The sequence below is a fragment of the Ruditapes philippinarum genome, unplaced genomic scaffold (assembly GCF_026571515.1).
Source record: "Ruditapes philippinarum isolate M1 unplaced genomic scaffold, ASM2657151v2 ctg2043_1_1_1_1, whole genome shotgun sequence".
NCBI classification, from domain to species: Eukaryota; Metazoa; Mollusca; class Bivalvia; order Venerida; family Veneridae; genus Ruditapes; species Ruditapes philippinarum.
Genome location: NW_026856121.1, coordinates 225759 through 245699, shown reverse-complemented (window position 1 = coordinate 245699; position 19941 = coordinate 225759). Strand labels below are relative to the sequence as shown.

At 31.9% G+C, this 19941-nt stretch overlaps 2 protein-coding genes across 6 annotated transcripts in view; both read right to left on the bottom strand.

The window, feature by feature from the left end:
- LOC132745445 (serine incorporator 1-like) overlaps positions 1 to 19941 on the bottom strand; it is a 118994-nt gene that overhangs the window by 10884 nt on the left and 88169 nt on the right. The window lies entirely within an intron of this gene.
- On the bottom strand, positions 15118 to 19228 carry LOC132745444 (perlucin-like protein). Its single transcript, XM_060734367.1, has 5 exons — positions 18880 to 19228; positions 17653 to 17741; positions 16663 to 16753; positions 16091 to 16301; positions 15118 to 15293 (listed from the first exon to the last, which is right to left on the bottom strand). The coding sequence occupies exons 1-5, from the start codon at positions 19208 to 19210 to the stop codon at positions 15275 to 15277; spliced, it is 741 nt and encodes a 246-aa protein (XP_060590350.1). The 5' UTR covers positions 19211 to 19228; the 3' UTR covers positions 15118 to 15274.

The following is a 19941-nucleotide window of genomic DNA, read 5'->3' as shown; positions in this document are numbered from 1 at the left end:
AAAATTGGATAGTTAGATGTGGTCGGATGTTAATGCCATGTCACAATTCTCCCCAAGCTTTAACTAAAATAATTCAAGTAAACTTGTATGAGTGAGGTACTACTGATCACTTACGCCTATTGGCCAGGTAGTAATATACATTTAGAATATGTTTCAGGACCCAAGACGTAGGAACATCTGACAATTTTGGCCTGGAATATGTTTGAAAGTAGAGCCAGCTGTAGGACGGACTGAGATTCAGATACAATATGATGACTTTTGTGTAGTTAACATTACTAAGCTAAAATTAATAGATAAAATAAGAACCCCTTAAGAAACGTCCACAAAACGGAGCATAATATTGATTAAAATAGATGCAGCCTGCTCGGGTATGATTGAGCCCTGTTAATCTGTTGGAGGTCGGTACTGGTGCAGAGTGAAACTACCGTACACGCACCCCCGAATGCACCGGATATATGCCGCAGAATTTTCAACTATGTATAAAACATAACATGATTAAATCATTTCGGAATAATCTAGAAAACATCCGTCTAGATGTGTATCAGACATAGAGCGAGCCGGTTATCCAATGGACACCTCCATGTGGACACAGTCGTGCCATTCCACATGAAGAAGCGCGGCAGTATGGTCCCCACAAGAAATCACAATTAGCGTGTGTCCTAAAATCGAGCAAACAATGGGCGGAACCCTAAACAAAACCGGAATTTTGAAACGGGATACAGACGTTATGAAGCCTGCATATCAACAGCATTAAGTGTTGCAGGCGTCGTATTACCATTGGAGAGAGCCGTATTCATCATGACGCGTACTGTCAAGTAGCAAACTTCCGTCCACGCCCACCTAAGTAACTTGGGGAGCGTTACAGCCTTAGCAGTCATAAGATGATCTGCTCTTCCGTATACTTCTGATAAGAGAAAAAGTACAAACATACACCAGTGCATTTCACCCGGGTTATAAGGCAGTGTTCGTTCCCGAGACAGTAATGTTCTCCTACAACTTCTGCAAATTTTGTCAATGCCTGTTTTAGACTGGAAATTTACTACTTTGAATTCCACTGGTATTATTTCTTCCATTGTATAAAATAAACATATCTCAGTTACTTATGCCACAAGGTGGTAAATGGATGGTGCCATTTTACCATGTTTCAATAATTGTCAGTTTGTTTATTGATACTTGTAAGAATTTTCATAACCATGTAGATACAATTAATTGATTGATGAATATAATGATATTAATTTAATTTGTTTGCAAATGAATAAGAAGAAGACAAAGGTCGACAAGGAAAATAATGTTGTTTATACATCAAGTTGAAAGGATAAACTTCAGTGTTGTTATATTTTCTGGTCCTTCGGGGTCATTGATGCCAGCAGTATTAAGTGATGAGAATTAAGTACCGCTCAAGCCGGTGCTAGGGGGCGTGAGGGATGTTGCACTTAATCATTATTCCTCATGTACAGACTCAATCAAACCGAGTCTGCAATTCTTATGTAATTTAGTTGTGATTAATGCGTCCGAGGGATCACTTTGTTTCCAGAATTTTAATGATACTTGAAACCTCTAAAATTTAAAATTCTAAAGAGGAAAATAAGTATTTATTAGAAACAGCTATAAACTGCAAAATGCCCCGCCGGATAGGAGAAAGTTATAAAAAGGGTTCGGTTCCATTGCACAAAGTGACATTTGAATATTCAATCTTAAGCCTTCATACCGGACCTGCCTGCAACAGATGATCACAAAAAATATTAGAAAGCGGCAATTAATGTTTTGGTAGCCAGAACTGGATCAGCACCTGACCCACCTTAACTATGAAAATAGTGGCTTACCTTATGGGTGGTGATATAAGTTTATGTTATCAACATACCAATAATTAAATTACTACTATGACGTCATTCCTTTGTTCTGTCCGTACTGATTTTAATACAGTACAGGTAGGTGTCCAATATTATTGTGTATGTCCAATATTAGTCGTGTAACAAAGTAATATTAGAAACCGTGTTGTGTAGCGAAAGAACTTGTATGACCAAAGGACTTTGGAATTTTGAAATATTTAACATAAGTAAAATGTCAGCTCTTCTATCAAAAGTAAATACGATGAACGCAACGCCTTTCCCCCGCCAATTACGCATTTTACAGAATGTTACAAAAAAGAACAATGATTGTTATCTGTGGCACAGAAATGCTATAACCGATGAATTATTTGCTTATTTCACAGACTACTGGCTTTCAATTCCAAGCTCTTAATAATCATACCAGTTAAAGAAAGCGGGGCGTCTGTAAGGATATGATTGTGATGGCATTGTTTAAATGGTTTAATTTCTTGCCTAACTATCCCTTTTTTTCTCGTTTTAATAGCCGGTGCTAAGGGGCGTGAGGGATGCTGCACGTATTCATTATCCCTCATGTACAGACTCAATCAAACCGAATCTGCAATTCTCTTGTAATTTTGTTGTGATTAATGCTTCCGAGGGATCATTTTGTTTCCAGATTTTAATACATGTACATACATTTAGTTTACAATCATACCTGATTGTATGTACGTGATGTTTCAGTTTGTTCAACTTTTCAAATAAACGTAACAGAGAAAATAAATAAACAAAAGCGTTTATATTTGTCTACATATATTTTGACTTTTACATAGAAACATTTCGAACTCTTGTGGTATGACAAATATTAAATCAAAAATTAGAAAGTATGATTTTGTTGCGTAAATATAAAAAAAAATCACAAAAACACAATTTACATGCGTGATCTGGTGATAGTTGTGGGAAGCATGTCAAGTAAAATAAAGTCTCACAAAATATCATTTTACACTGAATAATCAGTATAAATCCTCATTAAAGGCCATTAATTGTCTCAGTCAACCATTCAAACTATCAGAGATTTACCACAAATTTGAAAACTTTTTATTTTACTTTTTTTGGTAAAAATCCCCATTTTAAATTGATGTATACTGGATGCGTGTAAGTCCACCATTTTTTGTAACTGGTATAATTTGTGTAAATCTTTATGTTCATGTATATTATTGGTCATATTTCAAAACACGAAAATTTCATGATACGGACATCTCATTATTCAAGAGGCTACCTATAGGGTATTTGCAAGTAAAAAGATAATTTCTAGCACAAAAATGCATTATTTCTAATGCTTTGATAGATAACATGATATTTGATAGCAAAAGTAGTTATTTAAGTAAGATATAAGCCTCAAACTGACCGATAAGTAAAATATTGAATTTCATAAGGCGCTACGAGACTCATGAAATCAATATTTTACATATTGGGCAGTTTTCGACTTTCATCTACTACATACAACCAAAACTTTTATCCCATATAAATTTGAGGAATTTGTTACATATGCACGATGTATGCACAACAACGAAGTGTATAAAGTTTAAAGCGTTTTTTAAGATAGATTTTTTCTATTTTGAAAGTGCAATACAAACACAGGAATAACTAGATAACACTGAAGGTAACGCTATTTGATACATTTTAGATATTTATTAATGTCTGATATTAATTGAAATTAAAAAATCTACATTGTTAACTCACATGACAACAAATTATACCATAGAGGAGAGTTGTATACGGAACATTTTTCTAGTTTTGCTAACACATACCTAATTATACCTATTTGTATGTTTTAATAAAACCGCTGAAGAACACTGAAAGTTACGGCAAATAATCATACAATTTATATGCAAATATTCATGAATACATAACTAATTTGAATTGAATGTTTTTTAGGTGTTTAACTAATATTATGATAATGTCATATCTTGATAGATTATTGAAGAAATGCTCAAGAGTTTACAATTGCATATAAATTATCAAACTTTATAGAACTACCCTGAAAGAATATACGTTACATTACTGTAACTGTAGTTTCTCTGCAAGCACATTTAACTTAATTTCTACGTTATGCAAAGGACTTAAGGAGGAGGACAGCAAAAGGACGTTCAATTTCATAAACAAAATGTTTAAAACGGACACCTTTCAGCTTGATGCCCCTGCAAACAAAAAAAAGTCAGTCATTGTTCCACTCTACAAATATAATGATGTTTTTAGATTTTATCAAGTTATTACTTAAATTTGGTAAATCAAAGTTAGATTGGTCTCGGCATGCCAATAAGCGAACGCAATATAATATCCCTTGCTTTCATCACAACGAAACAGTTCGTTTGTTAGAGTATCTGACCCATTTCAACATTTTTTACCCTTTCAAAGATCCATTGTCAAAGATTAGTTGCATAATTGAGAAAAAACATAATCGCTGTGCAATATATTTTGATATTCGATGATACATCAGCTAACAAATGTATGAAGATGAAAACATGTATAGCAGGTGCGTTACATATAATATATAGCATAACTGTTTTTTACATTCTATTCTATAGGAATTTAAAGATGAACAAAAGAGTATTAATAGCGTTCTTCTCTCTTGGACTTTTGGTCGCGATGTCAACTTGTAGCTGCCGTCCGCCATATTGTAGATGTCCTCCACATTGTGGTGGACTTGTTGGTGGTACGTGTTTGATCTATCGTTAGATGTAATGTTAATTGTTTCATTAAGGCATTTGCTTTTATATATCAACAGTGTTTTCAGTATAAAAATGTTTGTATATTGTAACAAATTCAATTTCTTTGCATATAATGTGTTAATGTGTGTTTAGATGGGCATATTGAGTTTGTAGTTAAATTGGTCATTTAATCAGTCAATGTAATAAATGTTTCTTGATGTGATTTTGTTACCCACATTTGTAGAAGCTTGCTTATTTTTATTAGATAAGCTTAGTCATAGTCTATGCTCATTTTAAATAATAAAAAGAATTTTTAACAGCGCACATTTGACTGTATTAAAATAAACTAGTCTCAAAAATAAGAACTTCAACATGGAGCAGTATGCTCAAGAATGTGAATATTCAAGTGATTCATTTATTAAAGATAAGATCTGTCTCTGATCTATTATAACGTATTCATCCGAGGCAAACGACATTTTCAAAAAGGTACTAGAACGACGACATTATAAGCTTGTGTCATTTAATATGTAAATCCAGTCTGATATGCGAATATAAGTCTATTTTATATTGTAATATATTCGTGTGAAAAAAGTCGTTTATACAATACTTGAAGGGTAGATTCATGGGAATTTTGAATACGAGCTATTAAATTTCTTTTCAAATTTTCAGACTCTGGTTTATCATCTGATGGATTAAAACATACAAATCACATCAAAGAAATCATCAAACGTGAAGGTAAAAACTAAAATGCAAATTACGTAACACTATCTTTTCGGTATGACCCATAAATGGATCATAAAAAATATTTTACGTGCAGCCATGCATATTTTTATACGTACTTTCATATTCTTTTCACTAAAATGATTCAGTAAATGTTTACGAAATTGATTTTTTTATTCACGTTTAATTTGTATCTGTAATGTCTTCTTTAATATCAAATAAGTGATTTCATGTTTATCATTTCTTTTTAGCTGGACGTTTAAACAAGGATTTGCAACTGTCGAACGACAAGGAAGAAAACTGAACAATCCATGTTTACTGGTTCTGCAACTTAAAAACTGACAATATAATTGTTCAATATTAACTTTGGCAAAGAACATATTACCTAAATCATTGATTTTTTTCTTCTAAAATATTAATTTCATTACTTTTTATTTGATATATTTTACTTCAATATGTTGAATATATTCATCATAAATTACAGACATCCCAGCTACACAAGTAAAATTGCTATCTTACAATTGTTTTAATTTGACTGAATAAAATATATATTATCATTTATACTTAATTCACCGTTATTTATGAATATATTATTTAACAAGTTAAGGACTGAGAAATGCTAAATCATTAATTATCTCTTAAAGATGATACTTATTCTGGCAACCATGGCAAACATCGCTTTTATCAACATTATCATAACGATTGTGTTTAAACACCGTTATTGTTATTTATGAATATTTTTTTAACTAATGAGAAATGCCAATTTGTAAAGCACTTGATTATTATCTTTTGTAGTTAACATTCTTTAAAATTAATCAATTTGTAGTTTTAATCGTTTGTAAACCAAAATTATCAAGGTAATTTTCACGATTTTAAGATACTGTAGGTGAACATAAATCGCGGCGCTTCTGCTTTACAGGAAATAATGAATAAATTTGACAAACCGTTGGGTAATAAATGATGTATTTTTAAATGCAAACAAAAAATAGCATGTTTGACTTAAACGGATGATGAGTACTGACATTTTATCAAATCAACATCATCTTTGTGCAAAATTTCAGATTATTCGCGCACTTCGTTTTTTCAGAATAATTATTCAAATTGTAAAAAAATGCCCCAAAATGAAAAACACTTTTCACTCAAATCGGGCTAAGAAAAGCACAAAAATACGATTTTCAATTTATTTCAAGTATTTTTCTTAACTATCGTTGCAAATATTTCTGTTTAAAGTGCCCAAGCTTATTTTATGTAAGAAATTCAAATTTTATGTGTTTGGGCTTTTAAACCTCAGTGGAGTCCCTTTAAATATGATAAAATGAATCAGAAAACCGTAATTATTTTACTAAACTATACGAGTAATCTATATACAAAAGACATTCATCATAACTGTATCATGGTATTATTAGGATTTGATAAGCTACAGATAAGGAAAATTCCATTTGACATAGAATAGGAGATATTGATTAGCCGAATAAGAAATACAAAGCCGATTTGTTAAAAACATATTTCTTGACAGCACATAAATATGGCGTTTTGTGACACATCTAATTGGCCTCATTTTTATTGTCATTTACAAAGTTTTACATTAACATTTTAAGCCCTTTTATAGCATTCGGCACGAATGGCCAGGTAATGTGCTGATGTACCGTAAAAATCCAAACAAACAAACAAACACATACGCTAGAAACAACAATTACGCTAGAAAATGCAATTTCTACCTGAGCGTTTGATGAAAATATATAGGCTGGTTTTACATGTTCTACAGAAGTTACCAACAATTCATATGACTAAAATAAGAAACGGAGATTTTTAGAACATGAACATGTGAAATACTTATAACTCTCTTTTAGGATCAAATAACTTAATAAGTGACATAGTGACCCCCGAAATTACTTAAATGTACTATATCAAATTCTTTCTATTCAATTTTAATCTGATAAATTTTTGAAAAACGAGAAACCACGCACCCTATCTTGTATTCATACATCAAATATAAAAAAAACAAGATCAACAACGAACGCAACCCCCACCACACGACCCAACAACACAAGAGCACTGCAAAGTTGCATGTGTTTATTTCTTTTTTAGGCTTTCAAGTGGCCAAGAAGTATAAAGAAGTGATAAAAGTAAGATTTAAAATTAAAAAAGACGAAGGAAAGATAGTGCTATCTTCTCAAATTATTCATGCAAACAAATGCACTTAGATCAATATTTATCCTTTGCATTCTTTGAAACCAGTCTCAAGTGTCATAACACATCCACATTAAAACAGTCGGGACATGAACCTGAACTTGGAAAGCTTTTTAACGATATCTACAAAACTATTAACAATGAGTATGTCATGATAAAACAGGCTATAATGAGTAAACACCCTGGTTAAGATCATCACTTTCCCAAGTTTGTATACAGTCTAAGTGTTGGAAGTTTTTTAAAACATGTATAGGCGTTTGTTGTATTAGCTGACTTTAATGGCTTACTAAATTCTTAAAGTTTCTTTTAAGAGTAGAAAAGTCTCATGTACAGACTCAATAATACTTTCATGTAATTTTGTTGCTTTAAATGCTTCCGAGCGATCACTTTTGTCTTGCAAGTATCATTATTTTGTTTGTTCGTTGTTTAATTTGAAAGAAGGATTGAGTTTAAAGAAAAACAACAATACAGTCAATTATGTATTTATTCACTAGCCACGAGACTATGACTCAGGTATTTAAATCAAAGTTTTTTTTGTTTTTTTATTTACTTATGTCCTGTCCCGACTTTTGTTTGGCGCATTCAGGGCTCCTGCTGTGGTAGCTGGAGTATGTCGGTGCTGTGTCCTCTGAACGTTGCCTTGTATTCTCATTTTTTGGGGAGGCTATGCTGACCCAATGTTAATAACCGTCCGTCAAATCTTACTGCCGCGGTAATCAGGTCGAAAAATAGTACCTTGATTTTTTCTAAGCTGACTCATCACTCATCACAGACATTTACAATATGAACTTTTATTTCATATCTGCGATTTGTAAAGATAATAATTCTCTGAAAAATTCTTGATTTTTGTTTGTTATTTTTTCAAAATCACTACTCCGTGACGTCATACTGCCGCGGTAATCAGGTTTAGGCATACGTACGTTGGTAATAAATAGTTCTGGTATGAAAACCCTTCTATATAATAACTTTATCAATATTTTTTAAACAAAAGCATAAATAAAAATTTATAGGTAAATGCTTTAATTAGGTGGCAAAAATTCTTTATTATTTTTGATAACAATTTTCCAATTACTACGCAGCGACCAACTGTTTATGACGGGTCATTAACTAGAACGTTGCAACACCGTTGTCTCAATATCATGCATGTTCTTTTGTTGTTATAAACCATTAATAGTCCTTAATATTTTTTAAAGACAAATAATGGTAAACTGTCGCTTACATCAGAGACATGGATCATGCTTGCGTTATAACTAAGGAAAACTAACTTATTAGTACACCTTAGGAGGCTGTACGTGGAAAACGCTCATAAACCGTTATATCATATAGCTGTTAGTAAATATTTTGCATACATTTAACTAAAAATTCACTAATGGTGATGAACATATAGTTTGAAAACATTATATTCTTAAACCGTGTATCGCCGAAAAAAAACTATTTAACTACAAAATCCGTAAGGACCCTCCAACAAAATTTCACCACAAGATTACATTTAATATTAGCCAAAAAAACAAGCAATACTTATATTTTCATCTTACATAATTCATTAATCAAACTTTTAACATAAAAGTATCTTTTAAAAATATGTCTGGCAATTGACAGATCCCTACTCTGATCTTCTATTTGTAAAGGAATAAATTTAAACATGTGCTCTTTTGTTTAGGAATAGTTTGTAGTGAAAGTCTTAATATATCCACTAATCTCATAATTAGAATTAGACAGGTCAGGGATTTATACAACCAGCAGTTTAGCTATCTACGCTCATTTTAATCCCAATAGAAACATTCAAATATTTGGGGTAAAAAACATGACCAAAGTAACTAGTAGTCGTTTACCCGGTGGTGATCCCATTAAACTGATCATAGATTCGAATAGAAAACACAAATAGAAACATGTGTTTCGGTACAACAAAAATCGGAAGTAAAGTGAACAGTTAAATGACAGAAATATGTGGTCAAATAATTATTTCAGAGAAAGACGCAAAGATCAGTCTTCAATCAAATGAATGACCCCGTATTGTGTAATTAGAAAGTTTATTCAATTCTAGGGCAACGAATCATAATTTGATAGTTAGTGTGTGATAAAATTTTCAATACAGATTATGAGATACATAAAAATATTAAAGAATAAGAAACTTTAAAAAACAAAACATAAAAAACGCATATATATACGAATGACTTACAGTCGAGCATGGGAAATTCATCAACATACCTTACGAAATTTTAATTTGAAAATGATATTTGCGCGCGCTGAAGTGATTAATTTTTATTTGAATAAATCAAATAAAAAGAACGTATATGTTTGTGTTCTAAAAAGAATTGGCGCCACAAGACGAATTTCGTTTTCATTTTACAACACTTGAAAAATTACTACAGAAAATATGTTGTTGTTTTATTGTTTTGTTTTCAACAAGAGTGTGTGTTTTAAGTTCATTCATTCTCGGCACCGGAATAACCATATGTCCGAGATTATAGCATCGGGGACGTCTTTTTCAAGCAGAATCTTCCTTGTAGCCCATTCTTCGTTCGTTAGTGGTAAAGGAGACGACAGTATTGTCAAGGCATCAACTTCCTGACTGACGACAACAAAAACGTCATTCATTAGCGTCAAACCTCCAGAGTAAGTTACGACAGGTCAACCAATCACCTCTGGTACTTGAGATGACTTGACCTTGACCTGCCGTGTGCCTTCTCCGCGACGTGCATACCTCTGGAGGGATTGGAGAAGTTTCAACAAAAACCTCCAAAACACGCTATTTATAACACCATTCATAGCACTGACGCTTCGATGTTCTCATCTATTTGCGGGAAATGGTCGACAAGGAAAACCCAACGTAATAACCGCACACTCTGTTATACAGGAGATTTTCCACAGTATATATTTCAAGCTGGTGAGGTTTCAAATCCATAAGTTGGTTGAGTGTTGGCGGTAAAAAAAGAAGATAAAAAAAGAAGATATAACTTCCTGATCAATTTTCACTTAGGTTGATTCAATTTTGAATAAGCTTTGCATATATGTATTTTTTCAAGAAATATTTCGCTTTAATATTATCCGAAGCCGTCAAAGTCAGCGACGAGTAATGAAATGGGAATAATTTTCTGAAACGTGATTTTATTCGAGATTTGCTTCGGGAGAAGACAACTTTCTGTCCGTAGAGCATGAATATTAATACTCATCACAAGACAGTGTCTTATTGATCTCAATTATGGTACATGTAAATATGTATAATTTTTATGTTCAATTAAAATGTTTCTTATTTTGCAGTTGTTATTATCATTCAATGATATTAAAATGACATGAAGTATTTATGATGAACAGTCCTAGAATATTTTGATAATGAACCGTCAGTTGTAAAATGGTATTATATGATCGTATAATGAACAGTAGTCATACCTGCTGGTATGTCATTTATAAATGGTTTTTAGGTTTTTCTTTAACAATCCGAATGTAGACCTCAATGAAATGTTCTGGAATATTAACAAAATGAATAGTCAACCATATTAACCATTTATATGAATGGCTGAACGATAAATGTCGCAATGTGCATATCTTCTTATTTAACAGCACATTTTAAGCAAAAAGAAAAGAAACTATAAGTCTGAAACATTCTGTCATAGCCTCCCCATCAGTACATTCAGTGCTTTGATTTTATACTCTTATTTATTTCTTATCAAGCTCTCAATCTCTTTTCCACCAGCGAGTTACGTTACAATATTTCGATAATATTAAACAGGGAACAATTGACTCATCCAATAATACAGAAATTTGTCAAATATATCTGCTAGAGCATTCATGACTCGCATAATTTGAACAATTAATACAAAAATAATATTAAAGTCAGATTAGTACTCATTTGAGACCTTCGTGAAAATGTACATGTATATCATGTGCTTTTTGCATAAAACGAATATTAATGGCCTATAGTTTTGAATGTCTAGATCAAAAATGTAGTAATTTGCTTAGTGTTAAATATACATCAACAGCCATTGAATGCAGATAAATATGCAAATATATGTGTATAAAATGTTAATGATAAATTAATTGCACTAGACACGCATAAAATTATTTACTAATAAATTGTATGCCTGAATTTCCTTTCCTATAACCTGATTTTTACTTCTCTCTATTTTACTTTTAGTCCGTCACATCCAGTGATTTCAGTGTTTTCATCCGAATTATAGAAAAAAAAGATATTTTTTTCTCTGGAAAATCATTCTGCGGATGTGTACGCGCGTGAGTGTGTGTGATTTTTATGCTTACAAAACTCAAGGTCTGGTTCGTTGTATAAAATGTACTTAGGTCTTTTTTCTGAACGTTTGTCAGATAAACTAAGACATACAAAATACACATTTGAAGTAGGACCCGTCACACTGTCATGACAAAAATATAGTTATCTTGATAGTTTAACCATGACCAAGGTGATGCATAATATTTATTAATTTCACGATAACACTCAATTTCATATAAACATATTTATAAGGATGTCAGTTTCCAACTACGTACGTTTAGCAAAATTCATCAGCGTGACGAAGATAAAAAACAACATGATAATATCAAGATAAAGTTAAATGTACTGAAATTGCTTTTGAATGATTTTTCTCACACGAAAATGTGCGTGCAACAAAAATTTTAACAAACAAACTCATAACTTGCTCTTTAATTTATGCAAAGTTGGTGTATTCCACTACTACACTCCTTAATGATCAACATTATTTTTGTCCAATCACATTGCAGTATTTTTTTTCAAATTTCTGCTTAGTCTAACTTTGGTAAATGTGTACTTACTAAATAAAATTTACTTAATCCGTGGTCTAACCAGTCTAACTAATTCCAATAATGCAATATATTAGGGAGGAGTAAGAGGTGTGGTTTGCACTCTGAATTGTAAAATATCTATCTCAACTCAGGTCAAAAGGTCATGTGTTTCTAAATGTGAGGATACAATCAAATTTATTACATACATAAAACATGAGGGGCACGCAGAGACAAATGATTACATAGTAACTTTTTATACCCTTTTAACTCTAAGAAACAATTTCTGTTATTAATTGCTGACTGTTTTAAACATTATATTTTCTAGAAAAAGTAAACAAAACATTATTTTCTTTCAGCTGATAGGAATGAATTGCATTAACAATCCTTGATATTAAGAATACAATGATTACATTTTTGGACTGGAAAACTCATTGTAAATGGACCCTCTCCACCTCTAAACCTAAATTGACACACAGAAGAAAAAATGAACTGTTTTTTCAAATGAGCAAATCAATAGGGATTTTAAATGTTAGCTAACAACGAATTTGTATCAGTTAATAATCTCTAATATATTTTCTTGACATTTTCCTTTTATTTTAAAAGGATATACACATTTCATTAACTCCATTGTTTTTACCTAATTGCATCATTTTCCTCGCTGTTTTTTTCCACATATTTTATAGAAACACGATAGTCTTACTGTAGATAAAGGTATAAATTCTGTGACATTTCAGTAAAAAAGTGCCTGATTATATATTGAAAGGGCCAATCATTTAGCTTATCTAAATGTGACATGTTAGAAACTTGACAAGGTGTAGACATCTTGTAGAGCGAAAGGGCGGAGCTATCGGTGATTTATAGAAATGCCTTGTTTTTGTTTGAAAAAAAAGTTGATCATTAAATAGGTTAATGTTTAATAATACGCATTAACAAAAATAATTGGTCGCCTGTCTGCGGCAGGCTTGACCAATCATTTTTGTTAATACGTATTATTAAACACTACCATATACTTAGTTGCCGATACACCTAAATTTATTATTTGGACCCATTGACCATTTGCACCCATAATTCTCATGAATAAAGTCAATACACCCGTGTCTGCGGTTATCAACTTTTTGCTTATTTTCTATAAGGAGGGTTGGGTTTCTCTTTTGCTGAATTATTTATATGTTATTACAACACTTATTATCTTTAACTTCGGATTTTAGTGTGTATATCACAGACAAAGAAAAGTATGTCTTGAACCTTTAGCAACAACCAACCTTCTCCACCCCCACCCTTGATAGCTAACGAATGAAAGAAGTAAAACAACTATATGTATATGATGAAGTGCTACCCATCAGCTTATTATTACCTTGTAATTAAGGTAATTGTTTTTAAACGAGATGAAGAAGAATGCTGTGACCTCTCCTTTATTTTTAATTTCATATTACAGTTTTCAAATGGTTATTGTCGGCCTGGCGGCCATCTTTTTTAGCTTGGTGGCCATCTTTTTGCTTCTTTTACGTTAAGCCTTAAGGCAATACGTACTTTTAGAGTGATTCAGCATTTTGCATGGAATGCAAAATACATTTACCATTTTGTGTACAATTTATTACCTTTCTGACTTTCATTTGTACGGGGGTAATAAGTATTTCACATGTTCGTATTCTAAATATATTATTACAACATCATGAAACACATACTCGCCCTTTCAAACAGAACGAAAGTTTTACATATAGCTGAGGCATTATATGATCTTAACAATACTCTGTATAAATAAGTTTTGGTGGTCATTCAATAGTATTAAACCCGTCAATTCGAAAAGAAATATTAAACAATTAAATTAACAATATTGTAACGATCAGGCCCATCATTTTACATCCGAAAATGAACCCGTATCCGGAAACTACTCAAGTACCAAAGTAATTCACTCTACTCTATGACATCGATTTTAATCATCAAAACATACACTGTATGCACAGATAACTTCATCCTTTTAATATCTACGATGGTTATATTACTTAAAATAACTTATTTTCTACGTTTTTGCCGTTTTAATTATCAATTAGCCACACGCTGCCAATTTAAACATGGCAGCTGGCACTGGCTAAATTTTTGCCCGCGCGAGACGGAGACGATGACGATACTGCCAAGCTAGGCACCATAGCCAAGCTAGCCATTCAGCGTCCGAGACTATAAATAGCAGCCCGAATATGCCAGAATTGTCAGTACCTTGGTAGATAGCCACCAGACCACACCTATACTTTACAGCTACAATCTATACTATATTGAATATGGATGTATCTCCAGCCACCAGAAAGGTATATAATACTTTATGCCAGTAATAGTTCATATAGAAGCTTTATGTTAAATCATCTAGTTTGGCATTATTTTCCGTTTATAATAAATCCTGACTGAAGACCAAGTTTCCATAGTCATAATCCTATATTTAATAGTGATACCCATATACCAGGGTAGAACACCACTGTATTTTGTAGTCACCATTTTAGATACCCATCAACCTTATAGCATTTCATGGTAATTCCTACCATAGAATTTGTACCAGACCACAGTCAAGACGTGACACCGTATTTGTCAAGCCTTTCATTTCATCTTATATTATACATTATTCTAGACGTAACAGAAGAATATTCCTGACCTAAGACGAGGAGCCCAAGCCAGAGCCATCCACAGAATATACTATATACGAATTTTATTGTTTGTGAAATGTATATTTAATAAATTGTTGTGTTAATCTTATTTCAGGTGTCCATATCATTTAGTACTTGTGTCCCTATTTTCCCTTATCCATTTACGTGTGTTTGAGAAGAACCCACGTGTCGATATTGAAGTGTGTCCGGGCTAGCAGACTCCGGGAACGTTTCAATATACTACATGATTTACATGAAAGCGCTAACAAAAACAAAATGAAAGTTTTTTTGGTGGTTTTTATTTAAACACTGCAGAAGGAACAGTTATCTCGCTTTAACATTATAGCAAAAACAAAATAGTCATTCTGAATCACATTTTTATTATCGAAAACAGACTTTATCATTTGATAGAAATAGATTAATGTCTGGTTACATAAGTGTCGGCTTGATAGAAGCAAAGATATTATTCACTTGAGTTGAGTCTGTAAAATATATAAAAATACAAGTATAATATATAAAAATACAAATGTCTTTTTACTAAAATAATCACCCACTAAAAACAAAGTGATTTTACCTGCATTCTTTTACAAAATATATAAATTTTGTGTTTATTTGTTGGCCCATATAGAAAAGGACAATTAAAGCATTAAAACCTGTTACATCTTAGTATAACCAAATGAAATACATGTATTTATTTCACACTTTATAAAGTATAACCAATGAACTTTCATTGTCTGAATCACGTGATGTTCCAATAGAAATCATAATCGGATCTAAAATTTTCAATAAAGCCTCGTTTCTATTTCCAGAGTACAATGCATCCTTATCAAATGCACATATCACATCCAATAAAGCCTCGTTTTAATTTCAAGAGTTTGCTGCATCTACATCATATGCATATTGTACTCCATCTTGCCTCATTTTCAGGGTCAAAAATTATATCAATTCCTTACAATACTTTAAGAAACAAAGTACTGTTAAAATGTTTAAAAATGTAAAAACGAGGTCATTATACAATGTTGAGAACAATACTTATTCAATTGAACTCGTACACATCAACAAAACCTATATCACACTCGGCTAGCCGCTTGTCTAATAAAGAATTGACTCTTATGTACTCCTACAATAGATTTCAGTATGAAACTCAACAATGTACATATATATAGTATTGTATACTGATAGACAAAGATTATCTGCTTTACAATAATGCGCTCTTGCGACTTTGGATATTAGTAAAATAATAATAATCAAAATAAATTAATTATATAAATTATCTTACTTCATTTCACAGAGAGGTCGAAATTTGTTGGTGCATGGTTCGTCGACCCAAAGATGTTGAAAACTCTCCCAGAACGCGGCACAGTTGGACACTCTTCCATTGTTGGGTTGGTGCTTCCCCCAATCAAAGAAAGTGACCTCTTTCAAAGACGGATAGTGCCTCCAGTCACCTTCCTGTTCTACGTCAGTCAAACCGATCCAGTGATTTGGTGCTTAAAAAAGAATGCAACATTATTAACTCATGCAAATCTTAGTTTTCAAGTAGGTAATTATAATTAATATAATCAGTAAACAATTGCTTACCGGACATTTTACATAAATAAGATTCTACTGCTCACCGGATATTTTACATAAATAACTTTCTCTATGAAACTAAAGTCATAGTTTTATTTCCCAGTGTCGGGATGCCTTTATATTTTATGACTGTTACGGGTTTAAAATGCGTTATGATTAAGTGTCTATTTATAAAAAAAATGAATAAACCTTCACAAGTTTAATAGACATTAGCTAAAATAAACACTTCTATAAAATAATGTATTTATGTTGACAGTGCATAAGAAATTGATGTTTTACCTTTCAATTCTTTCAGAAAATTTCGGAGAAAGAAATTCTCAACAGAACTCTCTATATTCACAAGACCGGCGTCAAACTGTTTGCAATACCTCTAAAAAAAGAATTAAATGAATTATACTTAAGGTAACCAGATTTTGATATATATCAGACTTTATTTTTATATCAGGTTGAATTATATCAGGTTTCATTGTATCAGATTGAAATATAGGAGACTCAAGTTTACACCTTATAAAATGCAACATATTAATTTCCAGCGTTTGCACCATGTGATGGTCCAATAAAAATCATTGTTGAACCGTATCATATCCATTTAGCCTTATTTCATCTCCTGTGTCTTAAACATCCATATCAAATCCATATTGTACTCAATCAAGCCTAGATTTCATTTTTCGAGTCCAAATGAATAATATCAAATCCGTGTCATACTCGATATAATATTGCATTATACCAAAAATATATAATACTGCATATTATGATACTTAAATATCTTAGATTTGTTAAATTGTATTTAATCTGTAATTGTAATATGATTAAATGAGCTCCACTGTGGTAAAAAAGCATAAAGAAAATAAAATCTGAAATTCATACATAGATCAAAATAGGAAAAATCTGCAAATGATAATAAAGAAATACTTTCAGAATTTCACTGAACATGTGTGATTCTTAGCCTGATTTGAGCAAAAAGCGCTGCAACTCTTCATTTTCGGGTCATTTTGAACACTAAAAATGATTATTTTGGACATTCTGGTCAAGGGAATGGTCCTAAACTTTGCACACAAGTCATTTGTCATGACCTGCATCAAATGGTACACAAATCTCAGAAGTATGTTTCTAATCCTATTATGTCAAAATACATCAGTCCCTTGAAGAGAAATATAAATTAATCCAGGTAACTTATAGGTTTACAGGTTTATACAATTTATAAAACATTTACTGTATCAAAACTTTGCAACAATTTAGTTTTAAGATCATAAAGCAAGCGGAACATACCTGAGCCTCGTAGAACTGTACAGCATCTTTTCCAAATGTGTAGCATGAATTCTGAAAGTAGATCCATCCATCTGGACATGTTTCAGGTCCTGAATAAGTTTAAGATATAGCATGGATTTATAACAAATTACGGAAAATCACATTTGTATTAATGTCTTGTTAGACATTATTTATAATAAATCTTAAAGTATCCCTTTTCTTAATTTGATCAAAGAGTCGGTCGCTATCACCAGGTATTTATGATATGTCTAACAGTGTTTAATAGCGATAAAATATCATTTAAATGGAATAGTTTATTATTTTCATAAGAAAAACTTTATCAAGTACTGAATGTACAAGAAAAAATGCGTACACTGCTTTAAATATTTCAAAAAGATACAAACTACAGATATTTAACCACTTGCCTACTCATATATTGTATTCAAGATGCATTTAGTTGCTTTGATTTATCATAACTATACGTGAGATGTAATCAAGGACAATATTACATTATAAAGAATCTTAACGCTAAAAGGCAAAGAAACCCCAAAAGATAACAGACACGATAGTTTAAAAAACTTAAAGTAACAATAAAATGTAGAAAAAACATAACTCCTATAGAAAGCCCTACGCAGCAAAATTGAAAATATTGCAGGCTCGGTTTAATTGAGATTGTTCATTTGTTTGGAATTGTTAATTGCAGGTTACCGTCCAAGCCCCCTAGCACCGGTTGAAACAGCATTCGTTACAAAATCCGCACTTTTAACCTTAAAATATGAACATTATGTCAATATTAAGAATCATTGCTTTTTATCCTTATTTTTAATAGCCTCACAATAATTCACAATCAATACATTTTATTCCATTGCATCCGGCAGTGTGTATTTTTCAGGAAAGTGAATTGAAAAAAAAGCTATTTCTCCAACATTCAGTAGAAAAAAATCCTAATGAATCAACGTCTCTATACGTTAAATTTTTTCAAGCGGGCAATTTAATGATATTGTTACATAAAAGTGCGGCTTTTACGTCATTAATCAATGCGAATTCTCATTTTAAAATGATTTGTGTTTCTTTTTATTTTTTTTAAATCTTCTAATTTATATAAAAAGAATAGATTTTCAACGTATATATATATTTATGTAACAAAGAAATTCGTTGATTGTTTTATTACTTAGTCAACTCGAACATTTCATTATTGAATAATTCAATTTTGTTAGAATTTTGCATAAATAAATAAAAACAACATACCGTGTGCAGGTCGGCTTGTGTTGTACAGGTCATCAAAGGCCTTCATTTTCGCTGCAAGATTTTCCATGAACTTGTCTGTCTTCCCTTCTAGCTCTTCTATTTGATTTTCGGCTGATTTTACGGACGTGTCCACAGCAATTTGCGCGACGTTTACGTTCTTTTGCATTTCTTTAAATTCGAATTCCATTCTCAACACTTTCTCGAGTATTTTCTCCTGGAAGTCATAACGCGAGCACGACTTCTCTTCGGAGAAGCAAACGTTCACAAATGAACAAAGGAGAAGCACAAAAGCTGGTACTCTAGGCTGCATGATTACAACTACACTAATCATCTTCAGATTCTCTTCTTCCCTTTTTATACATACACAGACGTAAACTTATAGGCATTTTAATATACATTATTAGATTATACCATCCGTACGTTCTAGTTAATATGTCTACAGAGATCTTGAACATTTAGCTTGGTTAAACATAACACAACTAACACAACCTGGCGCTGTCTTAATGAGAGAAATCATTATAAACAAACATACTAGACATCCAGAATGCCTGCTGCAATGATCAATTTAATATAAGATTTCAAGATTTTCAAGATTTTATTCAATCAAAACCAGAAGGTCATAAACCCATGTGGTACATATATTACAATATAGAATAAACAACATAAATTAGAAAATTAGACCAGATACATTAAATAAATAAATCATTTAGTGAACAGATATTATTACAATGACCTCCGGTCTCGCAAGATATCAATTACACCACGCTGCTCGTTGCAAAATACTCAACACTTCGGAAAGCAACATAACAGATACAATTTAATCCATTGATTTACGTGGAATAGAGCCTATTTATATTAAGTGAAATGTCGTGTTGTTCAGGAGTCTTTGTCCCTTGTTATCAACATAGTATGAATATCAATGTTAAAGCGGCATGTCTATAGATACATGCTTATTTTCACGGAAGTTTAAAAAAGCAGTAGATAACATGTTAGTCATGACTTTAACTTACTTCAAAAGTTAGAACACTTTTTCCTCAAGTTTGAATTTCAGGTTTGACCGAG

What these genes read in the sequence shown, in the direction of transcription:
- LOC132745444 (XM_060734367.1), bottom strand. Translation starts at nt 19,210, where the DNA reads ATGATTAGTGTAGTTGTAATCATGCAGCCTAGAGTACCAGCTTTTGTG. An exon ending in CACAAGCCGACCTGCACACG is followed by an intron (nt 17,742 to 18,879) that starts GTATGTTGTTTT and finishes AAACTTATTCAG; the next exon opens with GACCTGAAACATGTCCAGAT. An exon ending in TTTTCTGAAAGAATTGAAAG is followed by an intron (nt 16,302 to 16,662) that starts GTAAAACATCAA and finishes TTCTTTTTTAAG; the next exon opens with CACCAAATCACTGGATCGGT.